The 25,836-nt window shown below is 49.4% G+C and overlaps 2 protein-coding genes across 2 annotated transcripts in view; both read left to right on the top strand.

The window, feature by feature from the left end:
* Nucleotides 1-25,836, top strand: part of LOC132571144 (zinc finger protein 208-like) — a 197,881-nt gene that overhangs the window by 125,093 nt on the left and 46,952 nt on the right. The window lies entirely within an intron of this gene.
* LOC132571403 (V-type proton ATPase subunit d 1-like) lies at nucleotides 16,993-17,894 on the top strand (the record flags this gene model as incomplete). The annotated part of the gene is made up of 1 exon (XM_060238198.1): nucleotides 16,993-17,894. A coding segment is annotated over exon 1 (864 nt), but the record flags the coding sequence as incomplete, so codon positions are not given.

Raw genomic sequence — 25,836 nt, 5'->3', positions numbered from 1 at the left:
CTGCTCCCACCTGGGGATTGGCAACCCTAAGCTGGGGCCAGAAACCTGGTCGAGGCACCAAGGGAGAGGAGAGGAGAGGAGAGGAGAGGAGAGGAGAGGAGAGGAGAGGAAGGCAGTGGGCGTGGGGGGGGGAGCACAGCGAAGGACATTGGTTCTGCTAGAGGCACCTGGGTTTGGGCCAGTGTTCCCTCTAAGCTGAGTTAGTGTGAGCAAGCTCACAGTTTTTAAGCCTCCAGCTTACAATTTTTTTGTCTTAGCTCAGGAAAAATACCGCCAGAGCTGGAGCGTCCACTAGGCAACATTCGAGGGCTGCCTAGGGCGCTGGCTCTTGGGGGGTGCTCTTCGGGGTCCTGCCTCCGCACAGCCCAAGACGCTCCCCGCCAGCACTCCGCGCGGCCCTCCCGCCCCCTGCTTCAAAGGGAGCCAGCGAAAAAAAATGTAAAAGAAAAAAGGGGGTGGGGGCCCGCTTTCGGGCTGGGCCGCTGGGAAAGCCAGCGCCGGGCCTGCCCAGAGCAAACTAATTTATGCAGTAGCGAGTCCCAACTTTAATGTCAGTAGCTCACAAAGTAGAATTGTTGCTCATGAGACTCCAAAACTTAGAGGGAACATTGGTTTTCGCCCCCTGTGTTGGCCCGGATGGACCACTGGCCTGATGCAACAAGGGTTCTCGTCTGTTCTTAGGTTTGGGGCCCATGATGTTCTGTCTGGGAGAGCCAGTTTGGTGTAATGGTTAAGTGTGGGGACTCTTACCTGGGAGAACCGGGTTTGATTCCTCGCTCCTCCACTTGCGCCTGCTGGAATGGCCTTGGGTCAGCCATAGCTCTCGAGAGGTTGTCCTTGAAAGGCCCTCTCAGCCCCACCCACCTCACAGGCAGTGTTCCCTCTAAGCTGCAGAGTCTTGTGAGCAAAACCTCCACTTTGTGAGCTACTGGCATGAAAGTTGTGAGCTCCTGCATCAATTAGTGTGTTCTGGGGTCCTCCTTCCTGAGCGAAGACAAAACTGTGTGAGCTGGAGGCTAAACATCTGTGAGCTAGCTCACGCTAACTCGGCTTAGAGGGAACACTGCTCACAGGGTGTCTGTTGTGGGGGAAGGAGATACAGGAGGTTGTAAGCCGCTCTGAGTCTCTGATCTAGGGCGGGGTATAAATCTGCAGTCTTCTTCTTGGTGCTTGTGGGTGGGGTGGCAGAGTGGGAGGGCTTCTGGAGTTCTGGCCCCACTGGTGGACCTCCTGATGGCTTCTGGGCCACTGTGTGACAGGAAGTGTTGGACTGGATGGGCCACTGGCCTGATGCAACAGGGCTTCTGTTATATTCTTATGTTTGGGGCCAATGATGCTCTGTCTTCTTGGTGTTTGGGGGGGGGGGGCACAGTGGGAGAGCTGCTGGACTTCCGGCCCTGTTTGAGAGCTGCAAGGATGGAAGGAAAGGTGGAAAGAAAGCAAATAGATGGGGGAGGGAGGAAGAGGTGGAAAGAAAGCAACTTTAACTATAAATGCATTCTCCAAGCCATCAGCTGGCTTGGCTTGGAGAAGAGATTTAAAGAGACAGATGCCTTCTCCAAGCCAGGCAGTGGGGGCTTCAAGAGCCACACAAAATGGCTGAAAGAGCCACAGTTTGGCCACCTCTGCTCCAGTGTTTAAAATAATCCTATTGCAGACTCAGTATTGCTTACAGCAAAAACAGTAGACTATCTTTCAGCAGCTTCGACTTTTAGACGCCAAGGTGGATAGGCTCTTTGCTGGGAGTAAAGATGAGTAAAGTCTGGTGCAGTGATGCTCTGTATTGTGGGTGCTTGGGGGGGGGCACAGTGGGAGGGCTCCTAGCCCCACTGTTGGACCTGCTGATGGCACTTGGGTTTTTTGGCCACTGTGTGGCACAGAGTGTTGGACTGGATGGGCCAATGGCCTGACCCAACATGGCTTCTCTGATGTTCTTATGTGACACAGAGTGTTGGACTGGAGGGGCCACTGGCCTGATCCAACAGGGCTTCTCTTATGTTCTTATGTGACACAGAGTGTTGGACTGGAGGGGCCACTTGCCTGATCCAACAGGGCTTCTCTTATGTTCTTATGTGACACAGAGTGTTGGACTGGAGGGGCCATTGGCCTGATCCAACAGGGCTTCTCTTATGTTCTTATGTGACACAGAGTGTTGGACTGGAGGGGCCACTTGCCTGATCCAACAGGGCTTCTCTTATGTTCTTATGTGACACAGAGTGTTGGACTGGAGGGGCCACTTGCCTGATCCAACAGGGCTTCTCTTATGTGACACAGAGTGTTGGACTGGAGGGGCCACTGGCCTGACCCAACATGGCTTCTCTGATGTTCTTATGCTGCTTGTACCATTCCTCAAACGAGCCTCCTACGTACTGACTGCAGGAGTGTGAAGAGTCAAGTTCCGCTTTTGCCAGCAACAAGAGGAACTGAGTGCAGAGCTACTTTGGCCATCCCATCCAATCGGTTGATGTGTTGCTTGATAATCTAGGCTATTTGCCCTTCTGGCACACCAAGCCTCTCGTCAAAGGCCACCTGACAGAGCTGTTTGGGAGGTGCCTCAGGCGACTGGATATACGTTCAGTAATCTACTGACTAGCTCCAGCCACAGCCAGGGCCACTTTGGTGCAGTGGTTAAGTGCATGGGCTCTTATCTGGGAGAACGAGGTTTGATTCCCCACTCCTCCACTTGCACCTGCTGTAATGGCCTTGCGTCAGCCATAGCTCTCACAGGAGTTGTCCTTGAAAGGGCAGTTGCTGTGAGAGCCCTCTCCAGCCCCACCCACCTCACAGGGCGGGGAAGATAAAGAAGATTGTAAGCCGCTCGGAGTCTTTGATTCAGAGAGAAGGGCGGGCTATAAATCTGCAGTCTTTTTCTTCTCCGGGTGCCACGGGGCCTAGGGGCGTCACGAGGTGCCCCCTCTCCTCACGCGCCCTGCCCGCTGCCTTCCCAACCTCGCCGAGGCTTCGTAAGCCTCAGTGAAGTCGGGGGTAGGGGGCGTGGCAGCAAGCAGAGCCTGGCTCTGAGTATGCCCGCCACCTTCCGAACCCTGTCGAGGCTTCCCAAGGCTCAGGAAGCCTCGGCAAAGTGGGTGGGCTCTGAGCGCACCCGCTGTCTTCCGGACTTCCCAAGACTCGGGAAGCCTCGGTGAAGTCTGAGGCCTGGCAGCGAGCCATCCTGACCTTGCTCAGGTTTGGGGCGGGGAGCAGGGGTCTGCCTGGGGTGGCAGAACCCCCAGCGCCGGGCCTGGCCAGAGCCAAAGAGTTTCCAGAGTGTTTATTGCACAGCAAGCACTGCCTGAAGGTCAGAGGTGTCTCCCCAGGCCGTGGATTTCAAGATGCAAGTGTAGCCCCCTTGTTGCCTCAGTCTTCCCTTCTGCCCTGCTGGGATCATGCAGTGCCGCTGTCTTCTAGGCCTCAACGCATTAATTTACAAACTGTTCCAGGAGCGAGTTTGTCAAAAAAGATTTCCCTGCACAACGTTCTCCTCTCAGTGAGAATAGTGACAGTAGTGTTATGGGCATTCTAGTACCTTCGCCTGCTGCTCAAGCTGCTCCCTCAGACTTCATGGCGGAACCACAGGTGTTTCCCCCAAGCAGTATCCAAGGAAATTCCGGATTTTGTGCACGTTTGGAACTCGAAGAAGTTAAACTGTCCCCAAGTGGTCATGTCAGAGGCCAGCAGAGCACAACTTCACCTGTCTTCAATTGTGAAGCTTCCGTATATTGCCCTAGAGTTAGATCACGACAACAGTTCACAATCTATGACCCAGGAACCAGATCTAGCTGCTGTGATCTTTTGTTCTGTAGAAACAAGGTTGTCCATTCCAACAATACTGAAACAGTCTTCTATTCTGAATTGCAGGAACAGATCTATTGCAGGAGTGGAATCTCTAGACGAGTATGAAAAGAGGTAGGTAAAGGTCTTCCTCTGGTCAAGCACCAGTCGTTTCCCCCCTCTGGGGTGACGTTGTTTTCACAGCAGACTTTTGGCAGGGTGGTTTGCCATTGCCTTCCCCAGTCATCTACACTCCCCCCCGCCCCACCCCCCCAGCAAACTGGGTCCTCATTTTACCGACCTCGGGAAGGATGTAAGGCTGAGTCTACCTGGAGCCACCTACCTGAACCAGCTTCTGCTGGATCAAACTCAGGTTGTGAGCAGAGGGCTCCGACTGCAGGACTGCAGCTTTTCCGCTCTGCGCCACGGGACTCTGAAGCAGAATTCAGTTACGAGACCACTCTGAAGCAGAATTCAATGACGAGAACCTTCTAGCACTTAGAAATGAGGCACTGAAATATAAAAATCAGCCCAATAAAACAAAACAATTTGACCAACCTGTTGAACATATGAAGCTGCCTTCTACTGAATCAGACCCTTGGTCCATCAAAGTCAGTATTGCCTTCTCAGACTGGCAGCAGTTCTCCAGGGTCTCAAGCTGAGGTTTTTCACACCTATTTGCCTGGACTCTTTTTAGTGGGAGATGCCAGGGATTGAACCTGGGACCTTCTGCTTACCAAGCAGATGCTCTACCACTGAGCCACCGTCCCTCCCCTGTTTTTAACTCTTGGTTTGATAAAGAACGTAGTGAATTAAAGGCACATCCATCTATTGCAAATTTTGCAATGCTACCTCCCCTCGTATCCCAGAAGAATATCAAATATGCAAAAAATTACTTAAATCCCCTTATTAAGATAAAGAGGAATGCCTTTGTCCAAAAAACAATGGGAATGACTGTTAACTGCTATATCCTGCAATGACTCAAAACCATTTTGGACACTAGTTAACAGAGCACTTAGACCAGGAATTTCCAGCCCTTCTGTTATTGCTCCTCTACTTGGTATCCGTATTTTCTTGATCTATTCCAAGAGGAGGCTCCAGGGGCTCTCCATGTGACCAACCTTGTTCCTGACAATATGTCTGAACGGCCTCCTGTGACTCAGAAGAAGTTGTGGTGGCAGGATTTCTTTTGGGTTGCTTTGGGTCTCCTATGACTTTGGCAACAAGAGTTCTAAGCTCTTCATTCATATTGCTCTCACCCAAAAGCATAAGTTGAGAATGTAGGTCAGGAGAGTAGACAGAAACTAGGGTAAAGTTGAGAGTCTTTGGAGGACAGGAATTCCCTTATATGGTATTGTGAGGAACTGATAACTTGCCATCTGGAGCTACGATCTGCAGTACTGGAATTCATCACATTAGATGAAATAGAGATAAGTGATACAATTTTCCGGGGAAAGTCTTTAAAAGCCCTGGAGCCACAGGTACAGTTAAAACAGCACTGAGAGAAGACTGACAAAGGGTGAAACCAATGAAAACGTAGGGAAATATGGTCTTTTGATCTCTTTGTGAGAAGTTGTGCAGAACTTTGCCGCCCCAGTCTTTTCCTTCTGTTGGCTGTAGCTCCTCCCCCTCCCAGTCCCCTGGGGAAGGAAGGAAAGAGCCTGACTTCTTTTGCTCAGTTCCCCGGACCCCATGGGAGAAATATAAAGAAAGCATCTTTAAGTCCACTGAGTGCTAATGTTTTTAAGCATGTTTTTAAAAATACATATTTATGTCAGTGTTCCCTGCATCTGCTCCTAGGCAGGCTTCTCCCTCTCCTCTAGGCTGCAAATCAAGACACAAACGACCACTCTGTGGGACTAATAAACTCTTGTTCCTCATCCTTCATTGCAGAGCGGAAGAATTGGCCCAGAACTGCTGGGAAGCAGAAATGGCCATGATCAAAAAATGGCACTACGAGTGCGTGGATCTCTTAAGGTGAGGGATGTGTTGGGCAGCAATATCTGTTCTATTTGATACTAATTTATATGTGGCTTCATCTTGGAGAGACGCATTGGAAAGCAGTTCCCGTTTTCCAGTGACAGATGGAATGTTAACTTCCTCGGGAATACGAAGAGCAGTGTTCCCTCTAAGCGGAGTTAGTGTGAGAGAGCTCACCGTTTTTTAGCCTCCAGCTGACACATTTCTTGTCTTAGCTCAGGGGGGAAAGGCTCAGAGCAAACTAATCCTACACAGCAGCTTGCAGCTTTAATGCCAGTATCTCATGGAGTAGAAGTTTTGCTCAAAAGACTCCACAGCCGAGAGAGAGCATTGGCTGGACCACTTGGGCTCTCTCGCGCGAGAATTCTCTCTTGTGTGAAGAGTCTCTTGGCTGAGAGGCTGTTGCTCTCTGACCCTGCGTCATGTCGGAGACGCCTCGAGTCTTCACTCCATGAGCCGATGGCCGGAGCCTCTGACTCTCCCTCGTGCCGGTGGTAGCTAGCCATCAAGACCTGGCAGCTGGCTGAATGCTGTGGATGCCCTTGGGAGGCGTCCTCAGGCCTCAGATGCAGCAGGAGCTCACAGGAGCGCAGCTCCTGAACCTTCCTGAGGGTTCCCCCTCCTCCTCCTCCCACCTCCCTTGTCCATTGAGTAGTAGGTGCAGCTCCATCACAGTCCCTGGATTAGGAGAGCGGGCAGCCGGGCAGCCACCAGGGGCTATGCCACACCCCAGCAGCCCTCATTAACCCCTGGAGAAGCCCACGCCACCCTTTCTCCACTTCTTGTGTGATTTTGGACAGCGGATGGCTTGCTGGCCTTTTGGCTGGGGCTCTCCTTTCTTGCATCGGGTTGCTTTTGGCTGGGGGGGGCAGCATATGCTAATGAGTGATGCTAATGCGCTCCACCACCTATTTTTCTACAAAACAAGCCCTGATCGTCCTCCTGCCAGCCTGCTTGAACTCTTGGTAACTATGGTGTGATTTAGTCTGGTGAAGAATAGCCGTTTTCTTTTCTGTCTCCCCCACAAGCCTTGTCTTTGAAATATATGGCACACAAATCTTTATTAATTTCTGTTGTGACATCTTTGCTCTTGTAAGTCTCAAAGCGAAGTCCAGTGACTTTACTGCTCGACTGCATGCCAGATTGTTACTCTGAAGTTGAGTGGGGCAAGCCTACCTTGCAGGGATGGTTTCACTGTTAATCTCCCGGGAAGGCTTGAAGGTTGACTCTGCCTTCATTGCTGTTGGGATGTATTCTCAGGGTCTGGTGGCAGTGTGCCTTTTGACCTACGGGGAGGGCATAGCTTCCCTCCAGGACTTTGATAGCTTTTGTTTAAGCCCCTAAACTGGAACCGGCGGTTTGAAGGGGAGTTTGGACCGGTGTTCCCTCTAAGCTGACTTAGCGTGAGCTAGCTCACAGATTTTTAGCCTCCAGCTCACGCATTTTTGTCTTAACTGAGGAAGGATGACCCCAGAGCAAACTAATTTATGCAGCAGCTCACCACTTCAATGGCAGTCGCTCACAAAGTAGAATTTTTGCTCACAAGACTCTGCAGCTTAGAGGGAATATGGGTTTGGACCAGGCGGGTTCCAGGACAGGATGTATTGGCCAGCAATTTTCTCTGCGATATTTGAGATTCATTTCCACGCGGCTTCCGTTTCTAAGTCCATCACTTTAGCAGGGTGATATGATTCCCCCAAATCCCTGCTATAATCCCTCTCACCCCCGTCAAGCAAAGCAACCTGCCGAACCGTCGGCTCCCAGCGTGTGAGCAGTGGGTTGGCCGGGTGAGAGCTAATTCCAATGTGTGTTGGATTGTTTCTGTGTTTAATTTAGTAACACTTAGTGGGAAATGGTGAGAGAAGACCCTGTAAGTTATTCTTATGCAGTTGAAACCCTGCATACCAAGGAGGGCAAGGGAGATGGTGAGGGGTCAGGAGATCAAGTCCTACGAAGAAAGGTTGAAGGAGCTGGGCCTGCTTAGCCTGGATAGGAGAGGAGGCGGCCGAGAGGTGATAGGATCACCCTCTTCACTTGAAGGGCTGTCATCTAGGTGCAGTAGGGTTGCCAAGTCCAATTCAAGAAATATCTGGGGACTTTGGGGGTGAAGCCAGGAGACTTTGGGGGGTGGAGCCAGGAGACTTTGGGGGCGGAGCCAGGAGCAAGGGTGTGACAAGCATCATTTAACTCCAAGGGAGTTCTGGCCATCACATTTAAAGGGACAGCACACCTTTTAAAATGCCTTCCTTCCATAGAAAATAATGAAGGATAGGGGCACATTCTTTTGGGGCTCGTAGAATTGTACCCCCTGGTCCAATCCTTTTGAAACTTGGGGGGTATTTTGGGGAGAGGCACTAGATGCTATACTGAAAAATTGGCACCTCTATCTCAAAAAACAGCCCCCCCAGAGCCCCCGATACCCGCAGATCAATTCCCCATCATTCCCTATGGGAATTGTTCATGGAGGTGCATAATGGCTGTGGGGGTGGGGCTTCTCCCGCCGGCCAGCTGGCTGGGGGAGGGGGGAAGCCTGTAAAACCGGGGGATCCCCCACTGGGACCTGGGGATTGGGAAGCCTAAGGTGCAGAATTGTTTTCTGTGGCCCCGGAAGGGAGGGCCAGAACCAACGTTTGGTTGAAAGGAAACCAAAAGAGTTTCCGGCTCAACATGAGGAAGAACTTCCTGACCGTTAGAATTCTGTTGATTCTGTATAAAAGTGATTCTGTCTCTAAGGTGCTCCAGCATAGACACTGTCACACAGCAGGGATGGCCTTGTGCTGGCTGCCACCACTCTGGTGAGGGTCAGGATGGGAAGGCCTAGCTCCCTTTTTAGCAACACCTTTGACCCATGACCAAGGAGATGTGAGGGCCTAGGCAGTTAAGCAGGGACAGTTTATTTACAGCGCTCAAGCAATAGGCGGGTAATAGAAACTTTTAGTGCAACCATGAGCTCTTATGCAGTTGAAGGGTTGCATAAATGTTGCTTCGAAATGACCACTCAGTGGGGCTCATTCAGTTTTCTTCCTCAGATGTCATCCATGTTGTGGAATATCTCCTGATTTCGAGGAGGAAGATCTAAGCGAGGATGATCCCAGGTGAGGATGTGTAGTGGATTTTTGGGTTCAAACAAACTTTGGTTCTGAAGTCTGACTGTAACTGACTTTTCCCCTTGAAGATTTCAGGTAGGCCTCTTGATTGTAAAAACAACTGTCTGTGTCCACAAGGCAAAGTGAGATGGAATGTGGCCTTCTGACGGTGGATGCACCTGTGGGAGATGGTACCAGCCAGTTCTCCCAATTAAGAGATTCCTTCAGCTGAACCTAGTTCTCTGAAGTTGTGGGATTCAAGGCCATTAGATGTCACATGAGTCTTGCGGCTCCAGCTTGGCGTATTGGTTAAGTGCATGAACTCTTATGCAAGAGTACAGATCCAACCTTCTACTTATAACAAAGCTAAAAAAATTGGGTAAAGATCCATGAAGAAATACAGAAGGTATTGAAAGTCAACTTCCTGAAGAATCCAAAAAATATGTTATTAAACATAGTAGATATGTTTTATTGTATGTGGTCATTGGCCATTACAATATAATATTACAGTATAAAAATTTACATTTAAAATCATACTTGAAAAGCAAGTCTTCAAGTTAGAACTGCACACTTCTAAAATTTCATAAATACATCATTGATATATTTAAAACCATAATAGCTGTGCTGGACTATAGAACTCAATGTGGTGCATTAGTAGGAGCCACTTTGGATCTAACTTTTCTAGCTGCAAATGCAAAAAGTGCTACCTTGCATGAAACCGAGGGGTTCCTATCCGATAGTAAAATCAATCAATCAACTTTTCACTGTCATGTAAATTGTGTACTTGGCTTAAAATTCCCGAAAGGAATTTGCTTCTTAGGTCTGAATAGAAAGGGCACACCATTCTATAGTGAAAGAGATCTTCCACAGCAGTTCTGCATACGCATACACATCGTTCCTGTGGTTTATTGGTAAACCTTCCAGACAGCACTTCAGTGGGCATAGTCTGAAAACGGAATGCATAGTACCATCTAATGTACCAAAATTTCATCACGGACTATTTAAATACATGGTTACAGCAAGAGTGCTATTTGCATCAAAATGGAACTCTGAAACATGCCCAGAATTGATTGACTGGAAAAATAAACTGACTGATTATATAACTATGGCAAAGCTAACATCTTACTTGCGTAATAGACCAGAATCTGAATTCCAAGAGAAATGGAATGTATTTTTTGCCTATATCCATCAAAATTAGGCTGTAAAGCTTTAAAGACTTTAAAAAGGAATAAAATGTTAAAGTCCAAAAAGAGTAAAAGACAGAATTGAGTATGGTATGTTCAAAATCTTTATGCTTGCAATGACCTAACATTAGAAACATCAGGAATATCAAAAATGTTAAGAACGTAAATATATTTGATGATGATATTGGATGTATAGCCCATCCTTCACTCCGAAGAGTCTCAGAGCGGCTTACAGTCTCCTTTACCTTCTTCCCCCACAACAGACACCCTGTGAGGTGGGTGGGGCTGGAGAGGGCTCTCCCAGCAGCTGCCCTTTCAAGGACAACCTCTGCCAGAGCTATGGCTGACCCAAGGCCATGCTAGCAGGTGCAAGTGGAGGAGTGGGGAATCAAACCCGGTTCTCCCAGATAAGAGTCCGCACACTTAACCACTACACCAAACTGGTTCTCCCTGTCAACGGTCGTCCGCCTAAACTTGCAGGCCGAGCGGTCCCCTTATTACTTTATGCCGATGACACTACCATCCTCTCTTGTACAAGAGTGGGCCTGCAAAGGTATTTGAATGCCTTTTATGACTACTGTAATTGTAATTCACTTACTATCAATTACACCAAATCTAAAGTAGTTGTCTTTTCAAACTGCTGGCGCCCACAGAGATGGTTTATTGGCAATTCAACAATCGAGCAAACAAAAATTTTTAAATACTTGGGGATCACTTTTAACCACAAGTTAAGCTGGGTTTCACATCGTAACAACACCGTCAACTTGGCTAAATGTTCAGCTGCTCAAATTAAACAGTTTTTCTTTGGAAGGGGCAACCAATTAGTTCCAGCAGCTATTAAAGTGTTCAAAGCCAAAACGCTTGCCCAAATCCTCTATGGTATCCCTATTTGGATCTCAGCTTTTACCAGGAAAGTGGAGGGCATTCAAGCCTCATTCTTTAGACAAATTCTTGGTTTGCCAAAATGTGTGCCCTACTTTGCTCTCTGCTCTGAAGTGGGTCAGTCTTTGGTGGAGACAAAAGCCTGGATTGCAGTGTTTAAATTCTGGCTCAAATTCATTTTAGAACAGATCCCAACAGCCTTCTTGATTGTATGAAAAGAGACCCATATATTTCATCCTGGACAGCAGTGCTTCTGTCTAAACTCAATCAATTGGGGTTAGAGGTAGATGATTTTTCTACCGCTGATGAGTCATATATCTTCAGATGTATTAAACGGAGACTATGGGAATCGGAGGATACGAAATTACGGCCAACTGACCGTTATATTTGCTCTCCAGCTTCCTTAGGTCTTTATGCTTTTTGTGGCAAAATGCCCAATTATCTATCAGACCTAACCACTCCAAGTCATCGCAGGGCATTTATGTTGGCTAGACTAAACGCGTTTCCCTCCAAAGTTTTACAAGGGAGATATCAGCGAGTCCCTTTAGACGACAGACTTTGCTCCTGTGGAGCAAATACCCCTGACTCAATCCAGCATATATTGCTTGATTGTTCTTTATACCATAACCTCCGTAAAGATTTATTTGGCAAGCTTTCTTTTTCTCCAGATTTGTCTATTCTGCCACCGTTATTATTTATTGAGTGATACTGAGGGGGTAGTTAGTGAGGCTGTGGCAAAATTTCTGGCTGACATCCTTAAATTTAATTCTGACCATGTTTGAATGCATCTGTAAGCTCGGTTTTATCTTGATTTTATCTCCAATGTTTAAATTTTTATATTCTGTGTATTTTTATCTGAATCTATCATGCCATTAAAGGTTTGGTATGGTAAAGATTATGCATGGGATAGAGAAGTTAGAGAAAGAAGTACTTTTCTCCCTTTCTCACAATACGAGAACTTGTGGACATTCAATGAAATTGTGGAGGAGTCAGTTTAGAACTGATAAAAGGAAGTCCTTCTTCACCCAAAGGGTGTCTGTCTGGGGCAAATGATGCTCTGTATTCTTGTTGCTTGAGGGGGGCACAGTGGGAGGGCTTCTAGTGTCCTGGCCCCACTGATGGACCACCTGATGGCACCTGGTTTTTTGACCACAGAGTGTTGGACTGGATGAGCCTTTGGCCTGATCCAACATGACTTCTCTTACGTTCATTTGTTCTTACAGCATGGAAAACCAACAATGTGGCGGAGAGGAAGGTGAAAATGAGATCGAGGAAGAGAAGGTGAAAGAGAAAGTTCACTTTTAGGACTTAGCAGTGCTGGGAGCAAGTGCTTAATAGTAGTGGACTCTAATCCACTTCTCCTGCTGCCAAGTGAGCTTGGACAGGTTCTTGTTCTCTCAGAGCTCCCTCAGCCCCATCTAGCTCACAAGGTGCCTGATGTGAGGAAGAAAAGGGAGGTGATTGTAAGCTACCTTGAAGCTTTTTAAGGGAGAGAAAAGCGGGGTATAAAAACCAACTCTTCTTCTTCTGTACCGCTAGAAAAGAACAAGAGTCTAATAGCACCATGAAGACTAACAGAAATTGTGGTAGGGTAGGAACTTTTGGGACACTGACTGTGTGGGCCTGGCATGGGATGCAAAGGAGAACATGGCTATTTGGCTGCTGTACTGACCAGCTAACACACTGGCAGATACCCTTTCGGGCCCGTTGGAGGCTGCCACCAGCTGGCCACTGGAATACTGTAAATTGCTAATCTTGGGGGACTTCGATATCCAGGCTGATGAGACTACCTCTTCTCAGGTGGGAGACTGGCATAGCCAACTTTCCAAAGCCATTGACAATATCTGCCCCACCCCCCACCCCAGCACCCTCTCTGCCCCCACGTCAAACTGGCTCCATGGTACACCCCGGAGCTACAGTGCATGAAACTGGAGCTGAGATTGCTTGAGCAAGAGTGGCAGCATCCTCTCGACAAAACTGCAAGTGCATCTTATAGAGACTTTGTGGAAATTTATAAGTGAAAGCCACTAAGAAGGGATTCTATGAGATCCTACAGCAAAGCTTTGGGCCATGGGCTGCGGAGAGGTGGAAATATCACCTACTATATGATATTTATGGTACACACACACACATTTTTTATATTCATTCATATGACTATTCATATTCATATGAAGCTGCCTTATACCGAATCAGACCTTTGGTCCATCAAAGTCAGTATTGTCTTCTCAGACGGGCAGCGGCTCTCCAGGGTCTCAAGCTGAGGTTTTTCACACCTATTTGCCTGGACCCTTTTTTGGAGATGCCGGGGATTGAACCTGGGACCTTCTGCTTCCCAAGCAGATGCTCTACCACTGAGCCATTGTCCCTCCCCCTTTCCCACACACCCTTGTAAGCATTCTCTGTCTTAAAATATAGCTCAGAAAATTGGCATAGTTAAAGTTGCTGGAAATATAAAATAACTTAGAGCAGTTACAGTTAGCTGTTTTCTGGCTCCTACAAACATACAAGCATTTAATAATACATCTCACAATACAGAATCTATTAAGTTTAAGATTATTAAATTTATACCCCGCCCTCCGCGCCGAGGCAGGCTCATGGCGGCTTACAACATTATTCCTAATAGCAATAAAAGACTAACGCATTGGCGCCTAAAACCATTCCTCCACAAGGTAGGAGCCTCAGCCAATGGAGAAAATAGAGGCTTCGCGCTGTAGCTCCTGTGCAATTGAGGGAGCCTGGCAAAGCAAGCTGTAATGCAGAAGGAAGCAAGAGAGAGGGAGAAGGAAGTAGATGACAGCCAGTTGCTCGGGGGCCTGATAGGATTTGGCCCTCAAACTGCATGTTTGACACCCCTGTTTTAGAACAACCAGAAGGCTATATTGCTGCTGCTGCTGCTGTACTTTTTTCAGGACTCCTAGCCAATAAGTAGATGGAAACAAAACCTCTCCCACCCCCATCTCCCTGACATTTCAGATAGTGTCACACAGTTTATATTCATAGTATATTATTATTTGCAGGTGCAGAAGAAGCCATGGCATGTCCGGCTGTGGAACACAGTCAAAAAGATCTGCGGCAGAAGAAGATCTAAAGTGGCGCCGCTGCCGTGAAGCGAGGGGGATTTTCCCTACCCATGAAATCCCTATATCCTCCCTCCCTCCCACTCTCCCACCACTTCTTCCATCCCACCCCTTCTTCCATCCCACCCTCCTCCCCAGGCTCCCACTCCCCACTCACTTCCTACCGATGAGGGTGAAAAGGAAGATGGAGGTAGGATAGGATGGAGATTGGGAGGGAGAGAGGCAAATAAGGTAGGAGGAGTGAGTTTGCGTGGATAGGACGGGTTGGAGATGAGGAGGGAGGTGGGAAGGAAGAAGGGAGTACAAGGGGAGGTTGGTTGGGAGGGAAGGTTGGGAGGAGACACAGCGCTGGAGCCTCGGTGAACCCCCCGCTGGCAACGGCATGCCACCCCCTGTCCGCCAAGCCCCACACCGCTGGAGGAGGACCGGCGCAGCGGCGTGAAGGGACAGCTGGGGGGCCTCTGGACCAGGCGGGCCTCTGCAGGTGGAGGCCTCCGCTGAGCCATGCTGATGCCCCTGCTGGCTGCTCTCCCCTTGAAGGAGAGAGCAGTTGACGGGGGGCCCTTCTTGTCGTTGTGTCGGAAGCCGGGATCAGAGAAGCCTCCCCCCAACGCCACACCCAATTGTCCTCGCTTCGAAGGGGAGAGCACCAGAGTGGGGCCTCCTCTTCTTGTCGCGAGGGACGCCCAGCTCGGACTAGGCACCCCAAAGACCCGTGTGGTTGCTCTCGCATGGCGAAAGCTGCTGGGCAGGCTGCCAGGGCACCTCATCCAAGCTCGGGTTTCCTCACGACAAGAAGCGGGGGCCCCGCTCGGGCCTCTCCCCTTTGAAGAGAGAGCAGCCGGGTGGGGCATCGGGGCAGCTTCTCCTAGTTCGGCTTCCCTTGTGTGGAAACCGGGCTCGGAGAAGAGGGCACCCCACCCATCTGCTCGCTCGTCCGAGGCGAGAGCAGCTGGGTGGGGCATCAAGCTGGCTTCTCCAAGCCAAGCTTCCCATATGGGAAGGTGGGCTAGGAGAAGCGACACTGATGCCCGCCTGGCGCCTCTAGCCTCAAAAAGGAGAGAAGATGGGCAGGGCACTCTCTCCTCCCGCTGGCCCCGTTTGCACGGAGAGCTCCTCTTGAAGAACCCTCTGTGCAAACTCCACTCCCTCATGGAAGTCTCCTTTTGAGGAAACCTCCGTGCAATCTCCACTCAAGCATGGAGGGCTCCTTTTGAGGAAACCTTCTTGCAAACTCCACTGCCTCATGGAGGTCTCCTTTTGAGGAAACCTCCGTGCAATCTCCACTCCCTCATGGAGGTCTCCTTTTGAGGAAACCTCCGTGCAATCTCCACTCAAGCATGGAGCGCTCCTCTTGAGGAAACCTCTGTGCAAACTCCACTCCCTCATGGAAGTCTCCTTTTGAGGAAACCTCCATGCAAACTCCACTCAAGGATGGAGGGCTCCTTTTGAGGAAACCTTCTTGCAAACTCCACTCCCTCATGGAGTTCTCCTTTTGAGGAAACCTCCGTGCAATCTCCACTCCCTCATGGAGGTCTTCTTTTGAGGAAACCTCCGTGCAATCTCCACTCAAGCTTGGAGGGCTCCTTTTGAGGAAACCTCCGTGCAAACTCCACTCACGCATGGAGGGCTTCTCTTGAGGAAACCTCCATGCAAAGCCACCTCCGCTGAGCAGGAGCAGCTCTGGTGGCCCTCCAATGGCTGGGCCCTACAGAGGGAAGGGGGGGTTTGATAGATTGGCCGTACCCTCCCCCAGGGCCCCCCCCCCCCGTAGCTACAGGCCTGGATGCCCTGGCTGGCTTCTCTCACCAGAGTGGTGTCCCTTCTTCACCACATGAGGAAGCCCCGCTCGGACAAGGCCCCTGGTCTTGAAGGACCTCGCTCGGGTACTCTGATATTTGAAGCAAGAGTAGGCCTGGCATGTGGGGTTCTGCTGCGCGAGGCAGAATCCCAATGTGCACCCCCCCCCAGAAGAAAAGATTTTGTGTGCACCCGTCGTGACGCTGTCACTCAGAGGTGACGTCATTGCGCTGGCACTTGGAGCTTCGCTTCCCCAGCGTCCTCGGAGGATGCTGGGGAAGGGAAGCTCCGCTGTTTCTGGGCTCTGAGGGATTGGGGGAGTTCCTCTGAGCCAAGAAAACATTAACCTGAGGGACAATGCGAGTGGAGAGGGGGCGTTCGAAGCGAGAGCAATCAGGCAGGGCGTTGGGAGGAGGCTTCTCTGATGCAGGCTTCCCACACAAGGAAAAGAAGGCACCCCGTTCGAGTGCTCTCACCTTAACGGCAAGGGCAGCCGAGCAGGGCCTCAGCACTGCTCAGGGAGAACGCCTCTACACTGCGTTGGTGCCGCTCGGCCAGAGCCTGCTCAGCACTCTCTTCCGTCGGCTGCGCGGTTCCTCCTTTCAGCGGTGATGGGGCTGGCAGGACAGGGAATGTGTGGCATGCCGCTGCCAGCGGGGGGTGCCGAGGCCCCAGTGCTGGGTTTTCTCCCAACCTTCCACCGCTTGTACCCCCTTCTTTCATCCTACCCTCCCTCCTCAGCTCTAACCTTGTTCCATCTGCCCAAGCTCACCCCTCCTGCCTTATTCGCCACCCTCCCTTCCAATCTCCCTCCGTCCTGCCTCCATCTTCCCCTCCCTGCGGTAGGAAATGAATCGGGGGTGGGAACTACCCACCCAATCTCACCTCAATTGCTCACCTCCCTCCCAGTCTCCATCCCCTGCTTCCTCCATTTCTACCCCCCAGCCCCTGCCCTCCCCCCCCCTCGCTCACGGAATTTTTAACAACAATGCAACACAACAACTTTGCGCCCAGCTAGGCCCAAAATTATGCGGGGACCAGGCTGACTTTATCAACAGCTGGTGGAAATAAGACACTTCGGAGTGGAGGGCGGGATATAAATCCAATATCATCTTCTTCTTCTTCAAATACATTGCAAACTTCTGGCAACAGATAAAGCTCCAGATCAAAAAAATTACATCGTAGAGTTACTGGTAGAACCAGACGTCCGCCTCTGTAGCCGCTGCTCCTTCTGAGTTCTCGGCCTCACCATGTTGTCGTCGTTCCCTGAGCTCTATTTCAACGTCGACAGTGGCTACCTGGAGGGCCTGGTGCGGGGTTTCAAGGCAGGGGTGCTGAGCCAGTCCGATTACGTCAACCTGGTGCAGTGCGAGAGCCTGGAAGATTTGAAGCTCCATCTCCAGAGCACAGACTATGGGAACGTCCTGGCAAACGAAGCCTCCCCTCTCCCCGTGTCCCTCATTGATGACAAGCTGAAGGAGAAGATGGTGGTAGAGTTCCGCCATATGAGAAATCATGCCTATGAACCCCTGGCCAGCTTTTTGGACTTCATCACGTACAGCTACATGATTGACAACGTGATCCTGCTCATCACCGGGACTCTGCACCAGCGCTCCATTGCCCAGTTGGTGCCCAAATGCCACCCCCTGGGAAGCTTCGAGCAGATGGAGGCAGTGAACATTGCCCAGACTCCGGCAGAGCTGTACAATGCCATCCTGGTAGACACACCCCTGGCTGCCTTTTTCCAGGATTGCATCTCAGAGCAAGACCTTGATGAGATGAACATCGAAATTATTCGTAATGCGCTGTACAAGGCCTACCTTGAGTCCTTCTACAAGTTTTGCAAGATCCTGGGAGGCACGACCGCTGATGCCATGTGCCCCATCCTGGAGTTCGAAGCTGACCGGAGGGCCTTCATTCTCACCATCAACTCCTTTGGCACAGAACTCTCCAAGGAGGATCGGGCCAAGCTGTTCCCCCACTGTGGGAAGCTCTATCCAGAGGGCCTGGCTCAGCTGGCCAGAGCGGATGACTACGAGCAAGTCAAAGCAGTAGCCGATTACTACGCAGAATACAAACATCTGTTTGAAGGAGCAGGCAGCAACCCTGGTGACAAAACAACAACAACAACAACACGTGTTTTTTTTTTAAAACTCAAAATTTTTTATTTTTTCCAATTTATTTTTTTTGTATTTTTCCAGAGGGCCTGGCTCAGCTGGCCAGAGCAGATGACTACGAGCAAGTCAAAGCAGTAGCCGGGAGGGCGGGGCGACGCGGAGCATGGCGGACGCTTAAGGAATTCCCTCCCGACGACCAGTCCCGCTAACGCGATCCCGCTCCCTTCACACTCAACACAAACGCCTGGGCATGGGCAAGAAAGATACCAGGGGACCCAAGGCAGCAGCTAGAGTCTCCTTAAAAGACCAAAGGACCCTTACCTTCCCGCTGGTAAGCTCGGACGTGTCGGACTCTTCCCCTCAACCCGCAGCGCCACAGTCAATGGCATCAGAGGCCCCCCCCAACCCTGCCGAAAGCCCTCTTTTAACTACTCAAACGTTCCATGAAGTAATGGACCGTTTGGAAGAGACATTGGGCGACAAGATTTCTAAAGCCATTGCCCCTATTCAGTCGGAGTTAAAAAAAACTCAACGAAACCATTTTGGCGGTCTCTCAAACGGCTGACTCTGCGTTTGAAATGGCGTCTAAGGCACACGAAACTGTAGAGGACCTGCAACATTCTAATATATGGCTCCACGAGAAACTTCTGCACCTTGACAAAAAGCAGTAGCCGATTGCTACCCAGAATACAAACTTCTGTTTGAAGGAGCAGGCAGCAACCCTGGTGACAAAACAACAACAACAACAACAACACGTTGTTTTTTTTTAAACTCAAAATTTTTTATTTTTTCCAATATTTCTACAGTTTTCCAAAACAAACATAGCATAGTTTCAAACATCAATACAATATAGACAAATAAAACAACAATTTTCCCGCACTATTAAGGAGAGAAAGAAAGAGGGGAAAAAGAAAGAAAGAAAAAATTCCATTTAACCTGCTACTCCAATACCCACAGCCAAGACTGGAGGCCCTGTCGCAGATAAATCATACTATTTAAAGCAATATAAAGTTTAAATACTTTTTCGGCATTTGATTTTTTTCCGATGAGTTGGCATTTACGTAGTCAAAAAAAAAATAAACCATCTTTTACTAAAGTTTTCTCCTGCTTTAGGATTGTTGCTAAAAATGAGTTGCGAAGCAATTTTGTCCTGTATAATTATATCCCACACTTTCTGGTACCATAGGGTCAGTGAGGAAAGTCTCGCCGCTTTCCAACATTTTGCTCACAAGGTTTTCCCTGCCAAAATCAAGAGAGAAATAAGTTCCTGTTTCTGTTTGGTGTAATTGTTATCCGGCCAAACGTTAAGCAAGATAGACTCAGGAGTGCGAGGAACGGATTCATTAGTAATGTCTTCAATTTTATTTATCATGGCATTCCAAAAGGACTGTACTTTTGGGCATGACCACCAACAGTGGAAGAAAGATGCAACTTCTCCACACCCTTTCCAGCAGAGAGGAGTGAGGCCTTTTGTCGCATGGCTCAGAGACAGGGGGGTCAGGTACCATCGTGAAGATAGTTTATACTGTTGGAGTTTGAAATTTGTACACCGTGACCTACCCAATGGAGATGACCATACCTTAGACCATTGCTCTTCTGACAATTTAAGAGAGCAATCTTTGCTCCACGCATTTTGTTGAGTTGACTTCTGTGACCAAATTTTTTGATTTAATAAATTATAAATTTTTGAAATCACACCTCTCATAGTCGCGTTTTCATTAAGAATTAATTTTTCAAAAATATTCAATTGGTCTGTAGGTATCATGACAGGAATCACCTTATTTAATGTGTCGTGGAGTTGATGGTATTCATACCAAGGGATATTGGTCTTATATTTGGATTCTAACTGACATCGGGTGAGCAATTTTCCTTTGGAACTGACATCAGCAATTCTTAAGATATTTAGCTGTCTCCAAGTTTTAAAACTCCCTTCAGAAGTTCCCAGAGGAAACCAAGGTTGGCCCAAGAAGGACATAACCGAAGTGGAAGGCTGAACCACAGATGTTCTAAACTTGTCCCATGTTTTCAAAGTACAACCTAAAAAAGGGTTAGTTAACAATTCTTTGCTTCTATCAGCCCTAGAATTCCAGAGGAATTCTCTAAGACGTAGAGGATGGATACTGGCGGATCCAATTTGAATCCAGGGCAGATGACATTCCTTCCTAGCATAAAGCAAAACATTACGTAGCTGAGCTGCCACATAGTAGCTGTTCATAAGAACATAAGAGAAGCCATGTTGGATCAGGCCAATGGCCCATCCAGTCCAACACTCTGTGTCACACAGTGGCAAAAATTTTTATATATACACACACACTGTGGCTAATAGCCACTGATGGACCTCTGCTCCATATTTTTATCTAAACCCCTCTTGAAGGTAGCTATGCTTGTGGCCGCCACCACCTCCTGTGGCAGTGAATTCCACATGTTAATCACCCTTTGGGTGAAGAAGGACTTCCTTTTATCCGTTTTAACCTGGCTGCTCAGCAATTTCATCGAATGCCCACGAGTTCTTGTATTGTGAGAAAGGGAGAAAAGTACTTCTTTCTCTACTTTCTCCATCCCATGCATTATCTTGTAAACCTCTATCATGTCACCCCGCAGTCGACGTTTCTCCAAGCTAAAGAGTCCCAAGCGTTTCAACCTTTCGTCATAGGGAAAGTGTTCTAGCCCTTTAATCATTCTAGTTGCCCTTTTCTGGACTTTCTCCAATGCTATAATATCCTTTTTGAGGTGCGGCGACCAGAACTGCACACAGTACTCCAAATGAGACCGCACCATCGATTTATACAGGGGCATTATGATACTGGCTGATTTGTTTTCAATTCCCTTCCTAATAATTCCCAGCATGGCGTTGGCCTTTTTTATTGCAAACGCACACTGTCTTGACATTTTCAGTGAGTTATCTACCACGACCCCGAGATCTCTCTCTTGGTCAGTCTCTGCCAGTTCACACCCCATCAACTTGTATTGGTAGCTGGGATTCTTGGCCCCAATGTGCATTACTTTGCACTTGGCCACATTGAACCGCATCTGCCACGTTGACGCCCACTCACCCAGCCTCAACAGATCCCTTTGGAGTTCCTCACAATCCTCTCTGGTTCTCACCACCCTGAAAAATTTAGTGTCATACGCAAACTTGGCCACTTCACTGCTCACTTCCAACTCTAAATCATTTATGAACAAGTTAAAGAGCATGGGACTAGGGATGTGCAAAAAAAAAAAAAATTGGATTGACACGGATTCAGAAGTATACGGGGGGGGGGGGGGGAATCGGAATCCCCGTATACTCCTGAATACTGCATTCAGAATAGCCGCATATACGGTAGATGCACGGCTATTACCGAATATATGGCCCTATTATACCCTATGGGCCATTGAAATCAATGGCAAATAGGGTATATTTGAAGCCACATGGAGGGGAGGGGGTTTGAGATAGAGCCCCCAAATTTGCAGGGGACCTGTAGGGGACGCTCCCCTCCAACCCCCCCAAGTTCCAAAAAGATTGGGCCAGGGGATCCCATTCCAGGGGCACCCAAAGAGGGTGCCCCTATTCCATCATTATACCCTAAGGGCCTTTGAAATCAATGGCAACATAGGGCATAATTAGAGGCTACTGGGGGGCAGGGGGGGTTGAGGGAGAGCCCCCAAATTTGCAGGGGACCTGCAGGGGACTCTCCCTTCCAACCCCCCCAAGTCCCAAAAATATTGGGCCAGGGGGGTCCCTATCTTTGGGCTCCCCAAAAGGCCCATTGCTAACAATGATGGGGAAAGCCCAATTAGCCACTTCCTCACTGTAATTGTCGTGGGAAAAGTGGCTCTGGGGAGCAGGGGGTTTTGAGGAGAGCCCCCCAAACTGCTGTGCAGCTTCAGGGCACTGTCCCACACAAAACCCACAAGGCCAAAAAAAATTGGACCAGGGGGTCCAATTCCTGGGGCACCCAAAGCCAAACCTAACTTCACATCAGAGAATCTCTATAGGACCCAAATGCACTACATCCCTATATCTACTCTATGAACCCTGCAGGGCAGGCCTGGAAGCAATATAAAACCCAGTTGCCAACGTCACTGCCACACCAAACACAATCTGCTCAAGGTCTGCTCTGCAGACCTGGCTGCAGCAAACCCAGATGCCAGCTCTCCAGCCCTGCCCCAAACAACACGGGGAGAGCTGGCCAACCACAACAAACCTGCTGGCTCTGGGTCTCTCACCCAGGTGCCAGCTTCCCTGCCACAGAACACACAATCTACAGATGCCAGCTCTCCAGCCCTGCCCCAAACAACACGGGGAGAGCTGGCCAACCACAACAAACCTGCTGGTTCTGGGTCTCTCACCCAGGTGCCAGCTTCCCTGCCACAGAACACACAATCTACTCTATAAAAACAAGAAAGTGACCCAGCCCACACACACCCTCACCAACCCCCACACCAACCAGAGGCAATTAAAAAAAACCAAAACAAAACCAGCAGAATCACAAAAGGCCAAGTGTTAAAAAAGTGGCCTTTTCACCAACAAGAAAGCTCAGGCCAAATAAGTCAACAACACCCCCCCCCCTAAAACCAGAACCAGGAAAAGGGGGACAAAAGTGTCCTTTTAAACAATGGAAATTAGGCCAAACAGCACCCCCCCCCCCAAGAACCCAAAGAAAAGAGTAACAGCAGCAGCACAACACAGCAGCAACAAATCAAACACTGAATACTTTTAGAACAGTAAAAAATTAACTTTTAACAATACAGGAACTTTGCCAACCCCTCCCCCCCAAAAAAACCCTTCACCCTAACCGCAAGAAATCCAAGCCACCCAAATCAGGAGAAGTAAAAGGACACTGCACTTTTAAAAGTCCTCTCACTAAATTAAGATATGGGCAAATTGGCATAAAGATATACAGTCCTCTTTAAATGCTGTCTGTTTAAGTGGCTCCCCTTCTGGAGGGTCAACTTACCTTACCTTACCTTACCTTATGGGGAGAACAAGGAAACCAGGGATCTGGGTTCCTGGTCCTTAGGGAGCCCCCAGGCCAAGAGCCACAGGCCAAGAGCAGTAGCGTGGGGAGGGGGGGGCGGGGAGGGCGGATCGCCCCAGGTCTGGGGGTCCCCGCATTGGCATGGGGGCCCCCAAACAATGGCCGTGTTTCTCTGCGCTGCGAGGGGGGGGAGAAAAAGAATGGAGGCGCCCGACAGCGAGGGGGAGCGCACGCGCACGGCGGAGGAGGAAGGGGGTGTGGCGGGGAGGTGCTGGCGCACGCACGTCGGAGCTCCTCGTTCCATTCCCTTCCACCCTTGAAACAGGGCAACTGGGCCCAGGGAGGAAGAGGAGAAGGCGGCCTGGCCTGGAGACTCCGAGCCTCTCCGGCGGCTGCTTCCGGCCTGCTCCCCCGAGCGCGGCGCGGCGGCAAGGGCAGCTCCAGCCCCCGACACCCCAGCCCCTCCTCGGCCGCCCGACGGAGCCGCTCGAGCCACGTGCGGTGGAGCGCGGGAAGGCGGCGCTGCTGCCTGGACGGCTCCCCACCCCCCCACCCCACCCCAGGCACCGGCACGCGGCGCGCGGCTCTCCTCCTCCTCCTCGTCTCCTTCCTCGGCGCACCTCACAGTGACTGGTGCTTGCACAGGGGAGTACCTTTACCTTTAGCATGCTGGCAGGGGCTTGAATTCAGATTGGGGCTGCAGTATGGGAGAGGCGGAGCTTAACCCTCCCCCCCCCATGCTGTTTTGTTGACAAATAGCTGACCAGGCCTGTGATGTGCTCCCTGGGGAGAAAATGAGGGTTGCCAGCTCCAGGTTAAGAAATACCTAGAGGCTTTGGGGGTGGAGCCTGATGAGGGTGGGGTTTGGGGAAGGGAGGGGTTTCAGTGGGGTATCATGCCATAGAGCAGGGATGGCCAAACTGTGGCTCGGGAGCCACATGTGGCTCTTTCACACATACTGAGTGGCTCTTGAAGTCCCCACCAACCTGCCAGCCAGCTTAGAGAAGGCATTTGTCTCTTTAAATCACTCCTCCAAGCCAAGCCAGCTGGGAGCTTGGAAAATACATTTAAAATTAAAGTTGCTTTCTTTCCAGCTCTCCTCCCTCCCCCATCTATTTGTCTTCCTTCCTTCTAGCTCTCAAACATCTGGCGTTCATGACTTATGGCTCGCAAACATCTGACAATTATTCTATATGGCTCTTATGTTAAGCAAGTTTGGCCATAGAGCCTATCTTCCAAAACAGCCATTTTCTCCAGGGGAACTATCTCTGCTGCCTCCCAGGAGATCTCCCACCACCACCTGGAAGGTGGCAGCCCATGGAAAAACACAAGCAGCATATGGTTGACATACAGGCAAACCATGGCCCCTCGGGAGGCAATTGGGGTTGGGAAAAATCCCCCCCCCCCTTCCCAGTGTTCTAAGCCTGATCAGAATCAGGGACCCTGTCACTACTATTTACTAATTTTAAAAAATGGAAATCAGGGTACATATCTGCCAGTATTTTATTTAATTTAGCCCTTAAAGTCATGAGTTAATTTGAAGCCCGCTGCATTACTGAAGGAGCCTGTAGAAGATTATGCGGTCAGAGCTTTGCATTTTTTGTTTTCAGATTTCTGCAGGACAAACCCTGTTTTATTGGATGCCCTGTCCTGTTGATAGTGTTTGATTTAAACTATGTAATCCTGCCTTGAGTCTCATGGAGAAAGGCAGAGGCAGGCTATACATTACAAATAACTACAAAAATCAGGTCCACAAACTTACAGAAATGTTTTACTATACCCATCTGCGTGCGTATACTTACGCTAGAAGCATGTTGCTCTTTGGGAAGAGAAGACCAACTTTCTTGCATTTAAAAAAACCAAAAACTTTCCCCCACCTGGTCTCCTGGAAGAGATTTCTGCTCGCCACAGGTGACTAGGCAAGTGTCTGCTTGCAGACCTGATGTGGACGGATGCTTTCTTGCCGCAGCTTCTCTTTCCAGCAGCTGATGTTTTGCTATGTGGGACAGTGACCCTTCCAGGTGCAGCTTGGGGTGGAGTTTGCTATTTGGGGATGGGTATGATTTATTATTATAGATTCAACTTGAACTCAGCAGCTTGTTTTGTTTTCCCGAGAACAGATTATTATTAGTAGGGCCTGCATCCAACTTCTGAATTTAACCAGATTGGGCTTGGGTTCCTTGTTATTTGGAGCAGGATGTCCAAGGAAAGGAAGGCCTCTTGTCATTTTAAGGATCCTGTAAGAGAGAGGGCAAGCTCAGCTTGTGTCTCAGGGAAAGGAGATAGTAAGAAGCTGTATCAGATGGAATTCCTTCTTCGTAGGCCTCACCTCCTTGAGAGAGCCGGTTTGGTGTAGTGGTTAAGTGCGTGGACTCTTATCTTGGAGAACCGGGTTTGATTCCCCATTCCTTCACTTACAGCTGCTGGAATAAAGAATGGCCTTGGGTTAGGCATAGCTATCACAGGAGTTGTCCTTGAAAGAGCAGCTGCTGTGAGAGCCCTCTCAGTCCCACCCACCTCACAGGGTGTCTGTTGTGGGGGAGAAGATATAGGAGATTGTAAGCCGCTCTGAGTCTCTGATTCAGGGAGAATGGCGGGGTATAAATCTGCTCTTCTTCTTCTTCTTCTTCTTCTTCTTCTTCTTCTCCATTGAATAGTATGTGCAGCTGCATAACAATCCTTGGATGAGGTCCGCCAACTATTCTTCTACAAAATGACCCCTGCTTCTTCGGCATGTTTCTGAAAGGTAGAGAAGACAGTCCTGCAAAGCGGCTGGCCTGCTGTTTGTAGGGAATAAGGCTGAGTTGCAACAGCTGAAGAGGATTCACCTATGAAAGCCATATGATATGCAAGCCATATGATATGCTTGCAAGCCATATGATATGTTACATCACCATATGAAGTTACATTACTTCCTGTTTCCAGCAGGGCTCCCTCGCAAGTGGTGGCCATCTTGCGGAAGTGACATCACCAGAAGT

This window comes from Heteronotia binoei, chromosome 5 (assembly GCF_032191835.1).
Source record: "Heteronotia binoei isolate CCM8104 ecotype False Entrance Well chromosome 5, APGP_CSIRO_Hbin_v1, whole genome shotgun sequence".
Lineage (NCBI taxonomy): Eukaryota > Metazoa > Chordata > Lepidosauria > Squamata > Gekkonidae > Heteronotia > Heteronotia binoei.
This window is presented reverse-complemented; position numbering and strand designations above follow the sequence as displayed.